This window comes from Propithecus coquereli, unplaced genomic scaffold, assembly GCF_000956105.1.
Source record: "Propithecus coquereli isolate 6110/MARCELLA unplaced genomic scaffold, Pcoq_1.0 Scaffold61, whole genome shotgun sequence".
NCBI classification, from domain to species: Eukaryota; Metazoa; Chordata; class Mammalia; order Primates; family Indriidae; genus Propithecus; species Propithecus coquereli.
In genome coordinates this window covers 7,404,488-7,421,692 of record NW_012152063.1, presented here as the reverse complement: position 1 = coordinate 7,421,692, position 17,205 = coordinate 7,404,488, and the positions used below count along the sequence as shown (strand labels likewise).

Below are 17,205 nucleotides of genomic sequence, written 5' to 3'. Positions count from 1 at the left end.
GTTCTTTCTCAGTACCTGTTAATAATGAGGTAACAGATGGAATATTCCCTGTGGTCTTTTTTTCCTTAATTTCGCACTTGCTATTTTTGGCCAATACTGAAAACTAACAAAGTCGTGTCTACAAAAGATGTTAGTATGATGGTTATTTTAAGTGTAACGAGTCAGTACTTTACTGAGTTCTATAGAGAGCTCTGTGGCTTCCCCAAGCTCAGCTAACAAGTTTGGGAACTGCTGTCCCAGAGTGTTAATGAAACAAAGATCCCCTGGGACCAGGAAGAGAAGACTTCACAGGAGCTTCTGACAACCAATCTAGGAATTGTGTCCTGTAAGAGACAGTTATTATGTTGCTTTTGTGGGTTCCCTGGGGCCTAGTAGCTTATCTGACACTGTTATCTATTCAGTATAGAAGAATCCCATTGCTTCATTTACTCACCTTACCAACCTTTTGAAACAAGCCAGCCATGGGGGGGAAGTTTCTGTTAAGTGGAATTGTGTCAGTGTAACCCTAGTGGGGCAACAGCCAGATTCAGGATGGCAGCCGAGAGGAAGGCAAGTGGTGTGTTCTCTTTTGTGAGGCTGCCCCTGCCCAGTTTTTTAGAACTTGTTTCTACCTAAAAGCTTTCTCTTTAACTAGATCATGTGAAGTATTGGCTTTTTTTCTGAGCTGATTCAGGCAATTAGATGAGTAATAAAGAACGTTAGTTTTCGTCTACCATAATCATTTTTAAAAGTCTCCCCTATTTAAAGGGAAAAAAATAAATTATCATGATGATTCATCTTTATATAATCTGGTACACATGCAAGTTTTAAGTCGTTCAGTATTTCAATAAATGAATATATTACATAGGCTCAGACTGCCGAAGGCCTAGGAAGGGCCAGTTGGGGGGTGTGTATAGACTAGGCCACAAGGGTGGAAGTTAAAAATGGGCTGTCTACCTTATAAAATTTATTTTCTTTGAAGCAAGTTGCAAATCTTTAGCAGAGTATTGATTGGCATTTCTGGGTAAAGAGTTGCTATATTTTATTTCTCTTTAATTAGAAGATAAGTGGTGTGGGAACAGTGTGGAGTGGGGAAGGGGCAGAATGGAAATTCTCTTTTTAGACTGAAGTTTAGTAGAAGGTTCAGATGCTGGAAAGTGACGACTGGCAGGGTGTGTTTCGTAAATCTAGCAAATTATTCCAAGAAGTGGAGGCGGCAGGCTAAAAACTATGGGCTCTCAAAGGACAGCAAGCCTTAGAATAGAGGTGTTAAGAGCTTTAAACATAGGTTGGAAGTTCAATAAATGTTAGTTTCTCCGTTTTTTATTTTTCCCCTCCACTGCAATGGGAAACGATAATGGTTCTCTATTGTGCTTAAGGATATGTGGGTGATGGTGCTGCTTCCTGGATTGCCAGGAAAAATTAGCTCCTGCAATTCAATCATTGAGCAAATACTTATTAAGTCAATATAGATATATACATATCTAAATAAGTAGAAGAATAAACATCTTTATGTAAGGTTGTGTGCTAGATGCCACAAAAGCAAAGCAGTATAAGCTGCCAGCACTCCCTCAAGGAGCTCGTGGACTCCTTGGGGGAAATGTGTGTGCAGAAAAGCAGCCCACAATGCAGGAGTCCCAGGTGCTACCAGGCTAATTGTAGCAAAACCAAAACGCTCTAAAGAGGAGCAAACCCTGGCAGGAGGCGCTTCACTGGGGAGGTGACTGCACAAACCTGAACTTGGAAATCTGGCAGGATTCAGGGGAGCGTCACAGATGATAGAGAGATTTTAAAATGGAAAATGGTGTGAGCAGAAGTAGGGTATGAGTGGGCGGTTCTTCTGACAAGTAGATCTTGCTAAATTGAAGAAGCCTTGCGGGAGGTGGAAAGAGAATACTAGAAACCTACTGGAGACAGACTGGCAAGCTGGCTGTTGGATGGACCGAGGTTGGCTTGACTCACATAAGCAACCAGGGACCTGCTATAAATAGAAGGTGTTAGGGTGTGAGCTAATGCATGGCGGTTTTGAGAAAAATTTCTCCAAAGATTAGGATAGAAAGAAGAAAAAGTTTATTTTACTTTTCCACATAGAAAAGGGCCAACACAGAAGTGTAAAAGCGGGAGATAATGTTGGCAGAGAGAACCAGGTATTCAGGCCTTTTATTTAGGGATTGCAAAGGAAGCGAAGAAGATTTATGTCTGTGGCCAAATTAACAGGGGTACTGTGAAGTTTTGTATCCGGTTTTTTTTTTTTTTTTTCCCTTAGTGGCAGGCAGATAACAGAAGCAGCTGCCTATCCTTTGCAGACAGACTTACTGCTTGATTGTGATCTTGTCATTGGTTCTGCCCTTGAGATACAGTTTCAGTCAGGAACTGAGGCCTGTAGCTCCCACCCCTGCTGTCTCCTACTTCCACTCAGGAATTTCTTGAGGCTGTAAAAGCAAATTCTAAAAGGCAGTTTCAAGTGAATGTAAAGAGAAAGATTTACATTTCCTTTCTGTCTGCTCTTTTCAGTTATTGTGAAAACGGAACCCCTCCGGTGGCTATGAGAGAGAGACAGAGAGAGAGAGAGAGAGAGAGAGAGAGAAAGATCAGAGAGAGAGCCCCTATGATTGATTTTAGCCCTTACTATGGGTTAAATAATTTTTCTGTTATTTTGCTGTTAAGGCTGTCCTTTCAGAAGGGATGTTGAGGTGTGCAGGATGGCCTGAAGGGGGTGTGACTAGAGGGCGGGAAATCTACTGAGAAGCTGAAGCAGCAGTTCAGGGTGTACTGAGTTAGGGTGGTGAAAATGGAAACAAAAAGGATAGGAGAAATGGTATCGAAATCACATTAAGAATGAAGTGACAAGTATAAAAAAAAAATACCAGTCTTTCTGTTGTACTTTTGTTGGTTGTGGTAAGTTGGGAGCTGTTCAAGTGGAATATCCTGTTCTCTTGATATGAAAGTTGACCAGATGTTTGCATTGAGTGAGACTAAGGATACCCATATGGCCCCACGATTTGAGACTTTAGCTCATTTTTTAACATGGATAATTCCTGGGCCTGTTATCATTGCATATATATTTGCCCTTTTGGAACAAAGGTTTCTGTTTGGTTCTAATTTCTTCTTTTTCTTTGTTTTAAAATAGACTCTATCAAGAAGAATTTCCAATCCGTATCTTGAACATACTCCTTCCCAGGTATGATTCTTTTCTCTTACTGCGTTTTCTGTAATGGTAATTGACAAACTCTGGTGTAGAATTCTCTACTTCTAGCTGTTCCTGTTGCTCCTGACCACATGGAATTTTGCAGGGATGCTGCCCTGAGCACATCACCTCTTCCCCTAGGGATGGCACAACAAAGATGTTTGAGATGCTCTGATCATTGTGTCATGATTCAAGATGTTTGCTAGATAAGAAAAAAAAAATATTTCCCCATCTTCCAAATGCTTTACGTGAAGAAATTGTCAATGTGGCAGAGTAAATATATAATATAAATATTTTCCAAATTGCTGTATTGATAGAAAGACGGTATTTTACAAACAGTGTGTATTTTACACTAAAAACTTTGTGTAAAAAGAGATTTATATTTATTGTTATCTACTAGTGGACTATCTCCTGTGTACTTATTGGTGAGAAAAGACGAGGTATCTTCATTGTGTTGCATCAAAGAGTCGACAAAGAGTTGCATTTTTTAGGCTACCAAGAGATTATGTGAGGGCTGGGGCCTTTTCTACATTTTTGACCACTGTATCGCCAGCATTGAGAACAGACCTGACACTTGTCAGCTGCTCATTAAGTGCTTTTTGAATGACTGAGAGAGTGAACATCCTGTGATGTCAGGACCTGTCAAGTGTTGGCTGACTCATACCTCTTGCTTGGTAATGCTTTCTGTCATCTGGCTTGTTCAAGCTTTGCTGTTTTGAAAGACAGTTTTAACATGTTAAAAATAATTTCATGCCCTTTTCACTTTCTTATCTGGTTGTAGTGAGGAGATGATATCAGAAAAATTAAAGAAGTGTAAGGATGATGGGGTTGATGCATTCCTGTCAAATCATAATCAATATATTATCAATTTGCTCTGAGAGAAGATATATATTTTGTAGGTGCAGAGAGTCACCAAGAAAAAATTAAAATGATGTAAGCATTTACATGTTAGCATGTAATATAAAAATTAATATAAATTTTCATGAGCCTTTACCTTATGAACACGGCTCATTTCCAGTTAGCCTCCTTAACAGAATTGAGCTGTGGAGGAAGGTGCTAATTATAGAGGGGGAGGTAGTATTATTAATGTGAAGTAGGACCTAGACTTCTCTATATCTAAGGAATATCCCCCTTCATCCTCCAAGAATCAGAGACTCATACGGGGGAATTAGAAGATTACAAAAAGAAGTTAAATGAAATTTTTATCTGATAGATGGAATCGTGAAGTAGATAAAACCAGGATGCTTGGAATTAACTATGAGCTCTGCAGTTGAGTGAAGCTTAAGAGCAAAGCAGCCTGCTGTCAAAAGGTGTCATGTTCATGGATAGGAAAAATATTTTCCCATCTTCCAAGTCCTTTATATCATTGCATTGCCAATATGGCAGAGTTAATATATAATGTGAATATTCCTCAAGTTGCTGTGTTGATAGAAGCACTGTATTTAAAAAATAGTAGATATTTTACACTGAACTTTGTATAGAAGGAGATTACTTATAATTGTAGTTGAATCAGTTTAGCATTTGGAAAATAGTTATTATAGCTTAACAGTGTAAGCAGACTAGTAGCTAAAATAAAATAAGGTAAAGGTCTGTTGCTATATAGGCTAAAATGTGTCTCAAGTTTAGGGACTTGTTCATAATTTTTTATAGATAGCCTGCTATTGGTAGCTCACAAACTGTCACATTATTGTTACATATTTACAGTGAATGTTTTTCCATCTAGATTTATGGGGAGAATTCTTCTTGTGCGGGAAGAGCGTTGAGGAATATTATTATCGTTCAGGCAGCTGACCTGATAAAGGACAGAGTGAACCTCAAGGGGTTTTACAGGTAACACAGTTTTCTAACACCTTGTCAAAAATTCTCCTTGCAGGAAGAAAAAACCCAACTTGTGTTAAAATCATAACCTTGATCAAGGAGAGGTGGGCCATATCAGTAGTAGGAGGGGTTTCTTTGTTCTGTCTCTTGAGGCTACTGGTGGTGACTTTTTGTTAAACTTAGCTGTGTATTTGTTTAGTTAGACTCCTCATTCTGAAGTTAGGGTATGGAATTCCCAGCCATAGGTGTGGATGGGTTCCTGAGAGAGTCTGCTTTGCTTCCTTTGAGATAATGATATTTCATAATATTTTTTTGGCTGTGTGCTGCACTAGGGACTTAAGTATGGACTCCCTCTTGAGGAACCTTATCAAGGCTCTGCAAGGACTCCTTGCAGGTCCATGGGCAGAGAGAACTGCTCTGTCTCTCGCTGAGAGTGAGCCGCCTCCTCAGGTACATAAGCAGGGGGAGAGGCTGGTCAGCGTATGGATGACAGCTGTCTACCTGGGCTAGTGAACAAGGACAGAGGTTTTAGAGTAAACAGCTGGACCACACACATGGTCACTTAGAAAGCTTGGTGTGTGTGTTTTCATTGTATGGAACAGTTTAAAAGAAAAACCAAAAGTGAATTATCAGCTTTTTATTTTGCCAAGTAAAGATATTAAACCACACCAAACATTACCAAAAGAAAATCAGACAAAAAGAAAGACACCAGTACTATTTGTTATCACTATTCTTTTTTAAAGAAACAACATTGTAATACCATAAAGAGTAGGAAGAATACTCAGAAAACATGACACCAAAAAAAGTAGGAAGTAGTCTCAGAATAAAGGATGTTCCTTTAAGTTAAATAAATTTAGCTTTATGATAAACTCATTATAATATTCCTATTTTTTCCATTTGCCACAGATGGGAAAAATTTCATCATGGCCTGGATTTTTGGGATAGTGATTCCCAGACTATTGGAGTAAGAAGACCCCCTTTCTATTGAGGCATAATTTATATAATAAAATGCACAAATCTTAAATGTACAGCTTGATGAATTTTTATTTGTTACACACCCATGTAATCATTTTCTATATAACCATTATCAAGAAACGGAGGATTTTTATACCCCAGAAAGTTCCTTCATGCCTCCATCTAATTAGTAACCATTCCCTGCAACCAACTATTTTTTTTTAACATCAAAAACTCGGCAGAATCTGTGTTCTTATGAGCCATTATATGAGCAAATACAAAGTGTGGGGAGAGACCACAGTGAATTAACACTTTGAAATACTATATTTAATTAATCACATTAACAATTACATAGGTTTTGAAAAATATGCCATAGGCTGCATACCTATTCTGTTTATAAACAATGCTTTTGCGTGTGTGGACTCATGAACCTCTTGAAAAAGCTCCAACATCCACCCTTTTCCTCCCTTAGGCATTCATAGCTCAGAGTCTGAGAACCATTAGTTTAGAACCCAGTCCAAGTCGACAGAACAGGTTCTGTGAAGATTGGACCACTTCACAGAACTTCATTTTTATCTTTAATAGATGATGGCATCACCTTTAGGCACATCTGACTTTTCCTTTTTTTTTTTAATTAAAATTGTTGGCCCAGTGCAGTGGCTCACACCTGTAAATCCTAGCACTCTGGGAGGCCCAGGTGGGTGGATCGCTCAAGGTCAGGAGTTCCAGACCAGCCTGAGCAAGAGTGAGACCTCGTCTCTACTAAAAAATAGAAAGAAATGATCTGGACAACTAAAAATATATATATAAAAAAAATTAGCCAGGCATGGTGGCGCATGCCTGTAGTCCCAGCTACTCGGGAGGCTGAGGCAGAGGATTGCTTGAGCCCAGGAGTTTGAGGTTGCTGTGAGCTAGGCTGATGCCATGGCACTCTAGCCCGGGCAACAGAGCAAGACTCTGTCTCAAAAAAAAAATTGTATGTACGTCTTTGAGTCTAGTTGTGAGCAAGCACCTTTGGACTCATTTTAGGTGCTATATGTAAGGCCATATGGGAGATCTATCATTATACTCAGGTTTTCTTTTTTTTCTTTATGGGCTCTCCATGATATAGATTGAAAAAGGAATTGGGAGATGTACATTAATCAGGTTCATGAGAAAAGAACTGTCTATCCAAGTTTGCACAGATTTAAAATGTAGTGGGAGTAGAATGGGGCAACAGCGTGTGTTTTGCTGTGTTAGGGGCAGAACCACCTTTCATAATCTAAGGACTGGTTGACGTTCTGGATTTAAACATGAAGCACTCATGCAGTTGCCAAGCATGGATCACTTTCATTTGCCTCGTAATAACTTGAGGTAAAGTTTCCCCATATACCACATGAGAATTCACTTTTAAAACTTTGAAATGTTTTCTATTCATTTTTTTACTATATGAACGATCACACTGGCTTCTCAGTCTTTGTTTCCTTTGCACAAAGCAGTCACTAAATACCATCACCCAGACTCTAGAGATTGGTTGAATTCATGTTTTGTTATAGCAATGACATGGGCTTTTAGCTAATCACCTCCATTTCACGATGTTCCTACCTAGTATTGCAACTGTAGTTAGATCTACATGTACTTGGAACAGTTTCTGGATTGAGTACAAGACTGAAAATATCCTATGGGTAAGAACTGCTGCCTGTATTTAGATCGCTCCATTCCAACCATCTCTGTTTTCTTCCTCACCACTCTCCCCTAAGTCCTGTGCATTTAGGTTTTTTAATCAGATTTTTGCAGACCTGGTCAGCAAATCAGGGGACTAGAAGTTATTATAAATAAAGAAGCAAGTCGCCTCACTTTGTTCACTTAGGTGATATTAATGACAGTGTTTACCCTTACCGCTAATGTTTTCCCGATTTGAAACATAACTTGATAAAGTTGGAGAGGGTAGTGCAACTGAAACAGCAGCTTTCTTTGAGAGTGGGGCCCAGTTTTTGATGTTGTCATGGCAATACTGTGTTTTAGCATATTGACTCAGAGCACCCCCTCCAAAATAAACAAACAAACAAAAATCGAAACAGTGAGCCCTTCCCAATGAGAAGGGAGAGCCGGTGCACTGGGGCTTTGTGGTCACCAGTGCCACCCGAGAGTCTATTAGGAATGCACAATCTCAGGTCACACTCAGCCTTACTGCATCAGAATCTATACTTTAACAAGATCCCCCAGGTGACTCCTAAGCACTATTTTTAAGAAGCTTCTTCCCTGTCATCTGTGAACAAACAAGCAGCTGCATCCATCAAGCCACCTTTTGCAATTTGGCAGTTTCGTTTGTTTAGTAAATATTTCATTGTGTGCTTTCATGTTCCAGACGATGTCAGACACTCAGCAGGCTGAGGAGCTACATTGTTTTGAGAATATGAACTAAGGTGATACAGTATCTAATCCATGGGATAAAAGTGCTTTCAAAGCCCTAAGATGCTGGCTAATTGACAGAAGTGTTGAGGAATTAATTAGATAATTAACACTTTGAACCTTTAACATGAAAGGTGTCCTATAGAATTAGAGGTTAATCTTGACTATTTGATCTAATTGCCTGTTACGTCGCCATCTGTGTTCTCATTTTGTTTTTTAAAAAATCCATATATTTGACTGTTAATCTTTCTGTTGTATTAATGCTAACCTGTACCTGAACATGTCTAGAATTGGCTTAATTGCCTTAGCATATCTTTCAAATAGTGATACTTTACCAAAAAAAAAGGTGCTTTATCAAAAGTTAGAATATTTGATTAAATATCTCAGCACAAAAGTTCACCACCTTGTCTTTCTTCCCCTCAGATTGCATAGCACCTCATGGCATTTCTTCATATTGTTGGTTACAGTGTGATTCCTGGGTATTCGTGACTGTGCCAATCACAAGAGATAGCAAAATAGGCAATATCTCTCTACTTTAGGAATACAAATAAATGTTGATGTCTCTTGATCCTTCAATCCTGACTATAGAATAAAGATAGCCATTATATGATACATCATTTTATAAAAACTTTTTGATCTTTTTCATAAGGGAGAGTGGAATTCAATGATATTTTTGCAAAATGAAAAAACGTATTTCAGAAAATTTTTTTTTGTTTTTTATCTGAGGCTGATGCAGATGAAAAAGTAAGTATGAAGATGCTGCTTATAATACTCAGGTTATGGAATTTTTTGAATGTAGTGTGTTTTAAGGTAGATGATTTTTTGCATGTGATTAGTGGAATCTAACACATACATCTAGATTTATGAGTTTATGATCTAGGTTGCTTAACTAGGTTGCTTAGATTATATTAAAAAGATTAGCAATCAAATTTATTGTTCCTTGAAATACATTTTAGCAGTATCAAACAAAATTCTATACCATGACTATGGTCCCAATTTTGTCTCACCTGAGAATTATCTTGTTCTCAAAGGGACTAGATAAAAATCTATAAATGGTTGAACCAAAGTTTATCACTACCAACTTGAGATATGTAGCTTACCAGGATAAAAGCATTATATTTGTATAAAAGGCTGCTGTAACTTATTCCTTCATTTATTCAAATATATATTGAGAATTTACTGTGTACTGTGCATGGACTGTTCTAATTTGAGGGGATTAATATTGAATTATAGAAAGTCCCTGTTTTCCCTGTTCTCCTGGAAATTATTTTCTAATGGGGGAAGCAGATATTTATTTGGAAATATGTATAATTACTAAATCTTTGTTGACTTGAAGAAAGAAAAAGTATAAGAGAATTTGACTCTTAAGTTTTGCAAAGGAAGTGATATTTGAGCTTTAATATGAAAAATAAATCAGGAGTATGTTATTTGTTCTTGGGTTCCTTATTTTAAAAAGCAAACACATGAACGGAATAGTATTAAATATCAATATTTTGGCAAATGGGTGGCAACAGTACCTTACTGTGAATGTCTTTGCTTTTGTCTAGGAGAAGCTGTGTTGGGTCAGAGCTGGTAGACTGGCTTCTGGAACACTGTCCTTATGTCCAGTGCAGATCTATGGCCATAGGGGTCTGGCAGCTCCTACTGGACATGGGAATTATGTCATCAGGTTGGTATTATATGTTTTGAAGGCATGGCATTGTTAGTAAGCTATCAGATAAAAATATACTTGATTTTCTAGAGAATATTATCTGGATGGAAATTATTTTTGAAGGTAAATATTTGTATTCTTTTATTTTCTAGGTAAAAGTGACAGGTCATCTTTTGATTCACTTATTTCTCTCATACCTTTTGTAAAAACATGTAGGTCCTTGTCGATTCATAGGCTAATAACTGTTAGAATCTTTCCCTTACCCCTTTTACTACTCAAAATGCTCACAAACTCTTTTTTTAAATCAGTGACATCTTTAGTTGCTCTAAATATGTGATTTGTCTTGTTGTACTTGGAGTAATCATTGGAAGCTGATTTTGTGCGTGGAATATGTATGTCATTTAATTGACTAAGTAATCAGGAACACTTAGAGATATGACCTGTGAAAATTAGATGTTTAAACAGAACAGAAAATAGATGTTAACTGGGAACTAAAATAGATGATGGATATTTCTTTTCTCAGTTGAGCCCAGGTAATTGAAGGATTAGAAACCAAGCAATCTGGATTCTTTGTTTAGCCGCATCTCTCAGGTGCTAGTTGGTCACTGAGAAGCTCTTTTTTTCCACAGGTACTAAACGTCAAGGGTATTCCCCTGGTCCCATCGTGAAAGAATAGTACAGATGGGGATGTGGGTGTAATCTTCTTAGATAATCAATAATATCTAGCTCTTAATATTCTTACTTAGAAAATCAATTAACTACTTTTGAGAAATGGAGGTATTATTAGCTCACTTGGTAGTTTCAGGCTTCTGGTTAGGAAAACATTTTGTATTAATGCTTTTTGGAAAAGTTCACCTCTCGATTCCTTTAAAACAGGATTCCCCAACCCTGGTAGTGTTGACATTTTAGGTTGGACAATTCTTTGTTGTGAAAGGCTGTCCTGTACATTATAGGATTTTCAACAGCACCCCTTTTTGCTACCCTCCAGATACCAGTAGCACCTCCCCAACCCAGTTGTGACAACCAAAAATGTCTCTAGACATCACTAAATGTTCCCTGGGGGGAGGCACAGTCACCCCCAGTTGAGAACCACTCATCTTAAAACTTGCGATCCTTTTATATTTGTGTATCACTAAGGCAATTAAATCTATTAGTTTGTTTTGGGACACTAAAAAAACCAATGTCTTCTCACCCTCTTTGAATTGCGACTGATTTCATGTGCCCCTGCCTCTGAAGCAGAAAAATTGTAAAATACATGTGACTATGCTGGCCAAAGCTTCAAGTCATGGAAATAGACTAGCCAGTAAGTCCTTTTCAATTCAATGGGATTATAAACATGAATGGGCTTAGAATGTATAATTATAATCTTACCCTAGCTTCTCCCTAGTAATTATTAGGGCTTCCAACTTATTATTTGATTTATGACTCTGAATAATATACTTTAAAAAACTGATTATACTTTTTTTGTTTCGAACAGTGGACCAGCATCTATACTTTCAAGATACTTATGTTTTCTACCAGTTTTCCTCGGATGAATGTAGCTACTTGTACTGTGAATTCGAAAGAGAAGAGGAGTGGCAAAACGGTGTGAAACTTTTACTGCAGCTTGTGCCTCTCATCCCCGCTAGAGCTGGCATCTGTGAACTGTGAGTAGACGCTATCTTGGGCCATTGTTAAACTATCCTTACTTAGACAGCATTTACCGTGTCCGGGAACTATGCTCTGCTCTTTAAAATAACTATCTCATTTAAGAGGTAACCGTACCATTCCCATTTTTCACATGCAAGTTCGGAAAGGTAAAATAAATTGCTGAAAATTAAATCCAGCTAATAAATGCCTGAACTGGTATTCAAATCCCAGAAGCGTCACCAGCTGCCCCATGAGGCTTCTAATTTATCATTGTTATATGAGTAGATGGTCTAAATTAGGAATAAACATATGATTGGGGTTAAGTTGAATAAAATAACTCACGTCCTATCCACATCGTGACTTTCCTAAGAAAGAGCGCAACAGAACATTTCTGAAAATAATCTAGAAGCAACATTTGGCAAATTAAAACACATGAATCATTATCACATGAACATACTGAATCACTATGTGATTAAAATGAATTAAAATTAATTAAAGAGGTTGGGAACAGGACTTGAGTCATGATATGGTGATTCTGACATGCCTTTGTTTATCCATGAAGATAGCGACAAGCTTATTTCAGAACTATGAGTCACAGACTAAATTTTCATATGTTAAAAACTTTTCATAAGTGAAAAACTTTTACATATGTAGAACACTTCAGTTTTTAGAGTACTTCCCTGGATTGTTGACTCTTTCAGCTCTGTGATATTAGCAGAGCAAGCAGTATTTATTTCATAGGTAAGAGAGGAGGTTCAGACAGAAACACCTGTATAACCATAACGAAGGTAAGTTACTCTTATTAGTTAAAAAATGGCAATTAATACTGAACAATTAGTACGGACTGTTTTTAGGACAAAAAATAAATTTCAGAATATTAATGAGACACTGTGCTAATAGAAAAGTTGATTGTAGTGTATGTGTTTTATGTCAGGCACTGTGCTAAATGCTTTATATTCATTTTTTCCACTTTCAGAAGAATTCTATAAGATAGATACTATTGTTATCCCTATTTTATAAGTGAGGAAATTGAGGCACAGAGGTCAGGTAACCTGCCCAAGGTCATACAAGTGTCAAGTGAAGTCTTAGTGTTTGAATTCTTTGTGTGTCTAGCTCTAGTGATCATCCTTTTGTCTTCTGCTACAATGTGTCCTCAGAAGTTATGGAGATCATTCTAGCATCCCCTTCTGAAAAAGTATAAACAGGAGCTATAAAAGTGTTAGACTAAGCTCTGAAATGGTTATGGATTTCCCACCCCCGCTGTTTATAGAGGGCCTTGCAATGGTAAAATGAAATTGAGATATCACTCAATTAGTCTGAGTATGGGAAATGTTCTTTATTGTAATATGCTATTAATTAATATAGGTCAGAAGTGTCCTGAGAAAAGTCGAGGAGCAGTTCAATAAACTTTAACGAGCTTTCTAAGAAGGAGTGGCATGCTTTTAAACTAGAGGTGGCTGCATTAGGCCCCTGTAATTTGCCATCTTTTGAGTGTCTCTAAAATAATGCGAGGAAACCACTTAACGTCTCTACGTAAACATAATTCTGTACAAATGCATTTCTTAAAAGAAAAAAGTAAAGGGAATTTTCTCCTTCAAGAAAGCATATTTAAAGCAGAAGGGGAAATTAAGCTGCTGCAGGTTTCTAGGCTAGTTTGCGGAAACAAAATCATTTTCTGTGCAAAATCCCTTTTATATCCAAACTGAATAGGTAATTCACAAAAAGTGACTGAATTGGTTGTCAAGGGAACTATCTCTGGGGGGGAAAAAGAGCAGTCATGGTATCTCATTCTGACCGAAAGCCAAATCAACTTGCCCAAGAATGTACTTTTTCTGACTCTTCTCTTTCGTGTTGTGCAGAGGGTGGGGGAGAGTCAGTGAGGAATGATGAAGTAACTGTGTAGGGAAAGGTGGCCTAATCATTCCCTGAGGAGGGAAGCCTTGGAAGCCTCTCTCACACTGTTTGGGAATTCAGGCTGTGAAGAAGCTCGGCCATTTCAGTTCAGCTGCTGTGACAGCAGCTGCCAGCTTGCCAGGATGGGAGTGGTAGGGCTCTGAACGGACAGTCTATGAACCTTAAATACATAACCTGTATCCTGCCGCTTCCATTAACATTTATGCTGTGGTTAAGAGACTTGCAGAGGTTCGCTAACATTTAACTCATTTAAAGGAAAATGTGGCTTCTTTGTTTTTCTCTAAGTGATCTGATACTTGTTTACATGAGCCTCCATCCTGCTGGGTGGCCAGCAAGAAGGAAAAGAAGCCCCACAGTTTTAGTCTAACCCAGTAGAATTATTCTACATAGTAATTTTAAAAGTCTCTTTACTTAACTGTTCAGCATATATTGGTAAAAGAGCTGAGTCTATCTCTGTTTCTCCCTGCTTCTCAAGATAGCCTCTGGGTACATGGTGAGTGGCGTGGGCCCCTTGGCCTTGGCAGAGGAGGATGTAGGAGGCTTTCGTGTCAGAGTGGATGCTTTCTCGCCTCACTGGTCTTGGCTAGTGGGTGGGCAGCCAGCTTCCCAGTGACCCCCGAGGTATAACTGGGCTTGGTGTTCTGTAAGTGGCTGCGGCTGGAGCCTGGGGATGGTGTAAGTTGGGTCTCTGTCTCAGCTTGATCAATGCCTGGTGGTCCTGCCTGGCTGATCTGCCTTCCTGGTTGCCTCTTGGCATTGCTGATGCTCCTAAAGTCTGGCTGCAGCTCACAGAGTAGACACCCTGTTCAGCCTCTTGGCCTCTGCTGAAACAGCCCCCTCTCACCACCTTGACCTGGCTAATATTACCATGGCATAAAGATGATTTTTGTGAGATGTCTGTAATGAATTAAAAAAAAATGATTTTGCCAAAATGGTACCTATTGCCACTTGGCTGACACTTCTGAAAATTCCACAAATTTAGCTTCATAAGCATAGATATCCAGAAGGGATTTCTAAGACAGTTGAATTTGTTCCTCTTAATTTTTAGGTGAGGAAAAGGAGCAAGGAGCAGAGGGTCTGGGAAAAGACAACCACTTGTCACCAACACTCTGCTAAGTGATTTTTTCAGTGGGCACTTGCTGATGATCAGCTTTGTGTTAAAGCATTATGTTTGGCCCTGTGAGGGATATGAACATTTGTAAGTAATATAAGGCCTTCAGGGACTAAAAGGGGAGATCAATTCATACAGATAACAAGGTAGAAAGTAGAGTGCCATCAGTGGTACGTAGGAGCTTATCATAAAGGTTCTGAAGATGTGGGAAAAATGAAAATGTTTTCTGAGAAATGAAAATATCTTGTACTGTATATTTCTAAATTCATTGAAAACAGGTAATTACTGTGTGGAATATTCAACTCTTCTCAGCTACAGAAGATTAGTTTTTATTATTATAGGTTATTCCTGCCTTTTGTGTTTTATACATTTTCATTATCTTATTACACTCAAGAATAGAAGTGACACATATTTTCAGCTTATCTACTCTTAATGTTTTTCCCTGAAAACCTTGACTTTTTGGCTTCTTGCTTATGAGAAGTTAAATATGGCAAGATGATCAATCCTGAGTTCCATTGAAGAGTCTTGTGAATAATGATCTATTGATGGGGCTTCAGGTTCAGTCCACGATGGAGTAAGTCTACTACAGCCTATCTCTTGTATTGATGACAGCTAAAATCTCTAGATAAAATACAATAACTACCTACCTACCTACCTACTTGAGCCCTCTGAAAAGTAAACAGAAGCAGGCAGATTATGGAAATAACTGAAACCTTGGGTAAGTGAGCTACACAGGTGTGAGTTTTTCCTTTTTGTTGTTTCTTTTATTTTGCAGCTTTGCCTGAAAGTCAGGCCCCAGTTACAGAGCACAAGGGAAGTGGTGGCACAGGTGTCAAAATCTCCAATAGAAACTCTTTCTGACAAGAAGGATCAGGAAAATGGGCCCCTGTGGTTTGAATAGTGCGTCGTTGTTGAGGTGTGAGGTGTGTGTATGGAGAAATCCTCGCCTCGATTCCACTTTTTGCTTGTAGCTTTGTCCAGGTTTCAGATTTCTGGTGGTGGCAGTGCAGGCAACTGTAAAAGACAATGAGGAACCCTGGTTTGTTTTTGTGTTTGGTCAAAAGAATTGGGCAAAGGAGCACCCCCCCGCAAGCAGGAGAATATAAGGGAATATAGGAAAGTGTAGAGGTAGAGAAAGGGATTCATCAGTTTTGAATATGAACTGCACAAATGTGGGTTGACTCCTGAGCTGTACATCTGTGGAATAGATGCAAAGAACATAGAAAAGGCTTTGAAAACTGAACTGAAATTGGAATCCTTGAGGCTGCACACTATGTTCAAAATGGCCAAGATACAATACAAAACTACTGGACACAAAATCAGCAGGAAAATGTGACCGATGGTCAAAGGAAATGACAAGCAACAAATGTCAACCCTGAGATGACCCAGATATTGAAATTATTAAAGACTTGATAACAACTATTTTAACTGTGCTCCGTTAGGTAAAGGTAAACATAATTAAAATGAATAGAAAGATATAAATTCTTAGTCAAGAAGTAGAAAAATTAAAAGAATCAAATAATGTTTTAGAACTGAAAAATGTACCTGAAATTAAACATTTATTGAATTGGCTCATTAGCAAAATGGATGTGACCTAAAGACAGATCAGTATAAATTATCCAGTGCGAAGGACAGAGAGAAAAACATGTTGAAAAAAAGATGAACAATTTCAAGAATTTGAACAGTATCATAAAGTCTAACACATGTTGGCATCCCAGGAGAAGGCAAAGAGATTTGTGTAGAAAAACATATTTAAAGAAATAATGACCAAAACCTTCCCAAATTTAGTGGGAGAAAAATTTACAGATTCAAGAGATTCTTTGAATCCCAGCCAGATATACTCAAAAACATATCTAGATACTTCATAAACAGCTAATGAACAAATAATGAAAAAGTTTTGAAAGTAGCTAGAGTAAAATGACATATTACTTACAGGAGGAGTAATAATTCAAGTGACTAGAGGCCAGAAGACAGTAGAACAAAATCTTTAAAGTGCATAAATAAAAGAACTGTCAATCCAAAATTCTCCACAGTGAAAATATTCTTCAGGAATGGAGGTGAAACAGATATTCTCAGGTGAAAGAAGACTAACAGAATTCCTTACTAGCTGAACTTTTCTAGAAGAAATGTTATAGGTAGTTTTTTTCAGGCTGAATAGAAATGATACAAAGGAAATGTTGGAAATTCAGAAATAAAAGGAACATAAATGATAAATATATGGGTAAAAATAAAATGCATTTTTTTCTTTTAAGTTCTGTAAAATATATGACTATTGAAAGCAAATATATTTTGTGGGCTTTTAAATATACGTAGATATAATATTACAACTGTAACAGAAAAGATAATTGTGGAAGGGTAAAGAGGCATATACAGCTTTAAGATTTCTACTATTTAAAGTGGTAAAACATTAAGTAGACTGGGAAAGGTTAGATATGCATATTGTAATTCTAGAGCAACAACTTAAAGATGTAGCCATAAATAAAATTGCATAATTAAAAAATTCAAATAATTCAAAATAAGACAGGAAAGGAGGAGCAGAGGAACATAAAACAGGAGACAAAGAGAAAGCAA

At 37.8% G+C, this 17,205-nt stretch overlaps 1 protein-coding gene across 1 annotated transcript in view; it reads left to right on the top strand.

Annotated features, from left to right (window-relative positions):
* The first annotated feature begins 9,931 nt into the window (after positions 1-9,931).
* Positions 9,932-17,205, top strand: part of RAPGEF5 (Rap guanine nucleotide exchange factor (GEF) 5) — a 188,073-nt gene continuing 180,799 nt past the window's right edge. Inside the window, exons 1-2 of the mRNA XM_012659442.1 lie at positions 9,932-9,998; positions 11,458-11,626. Coding sequence (XP_012514896.1) covers positions 9,947-9,998; positions 11,458-11,626 — 221 coding nt within the window. The 5' untranslated portion in view covers positions 9,932-9,946. The remainder of the gene's footprint in view (positions 9,999-11,457; positions 11,627-17,205) is intronic.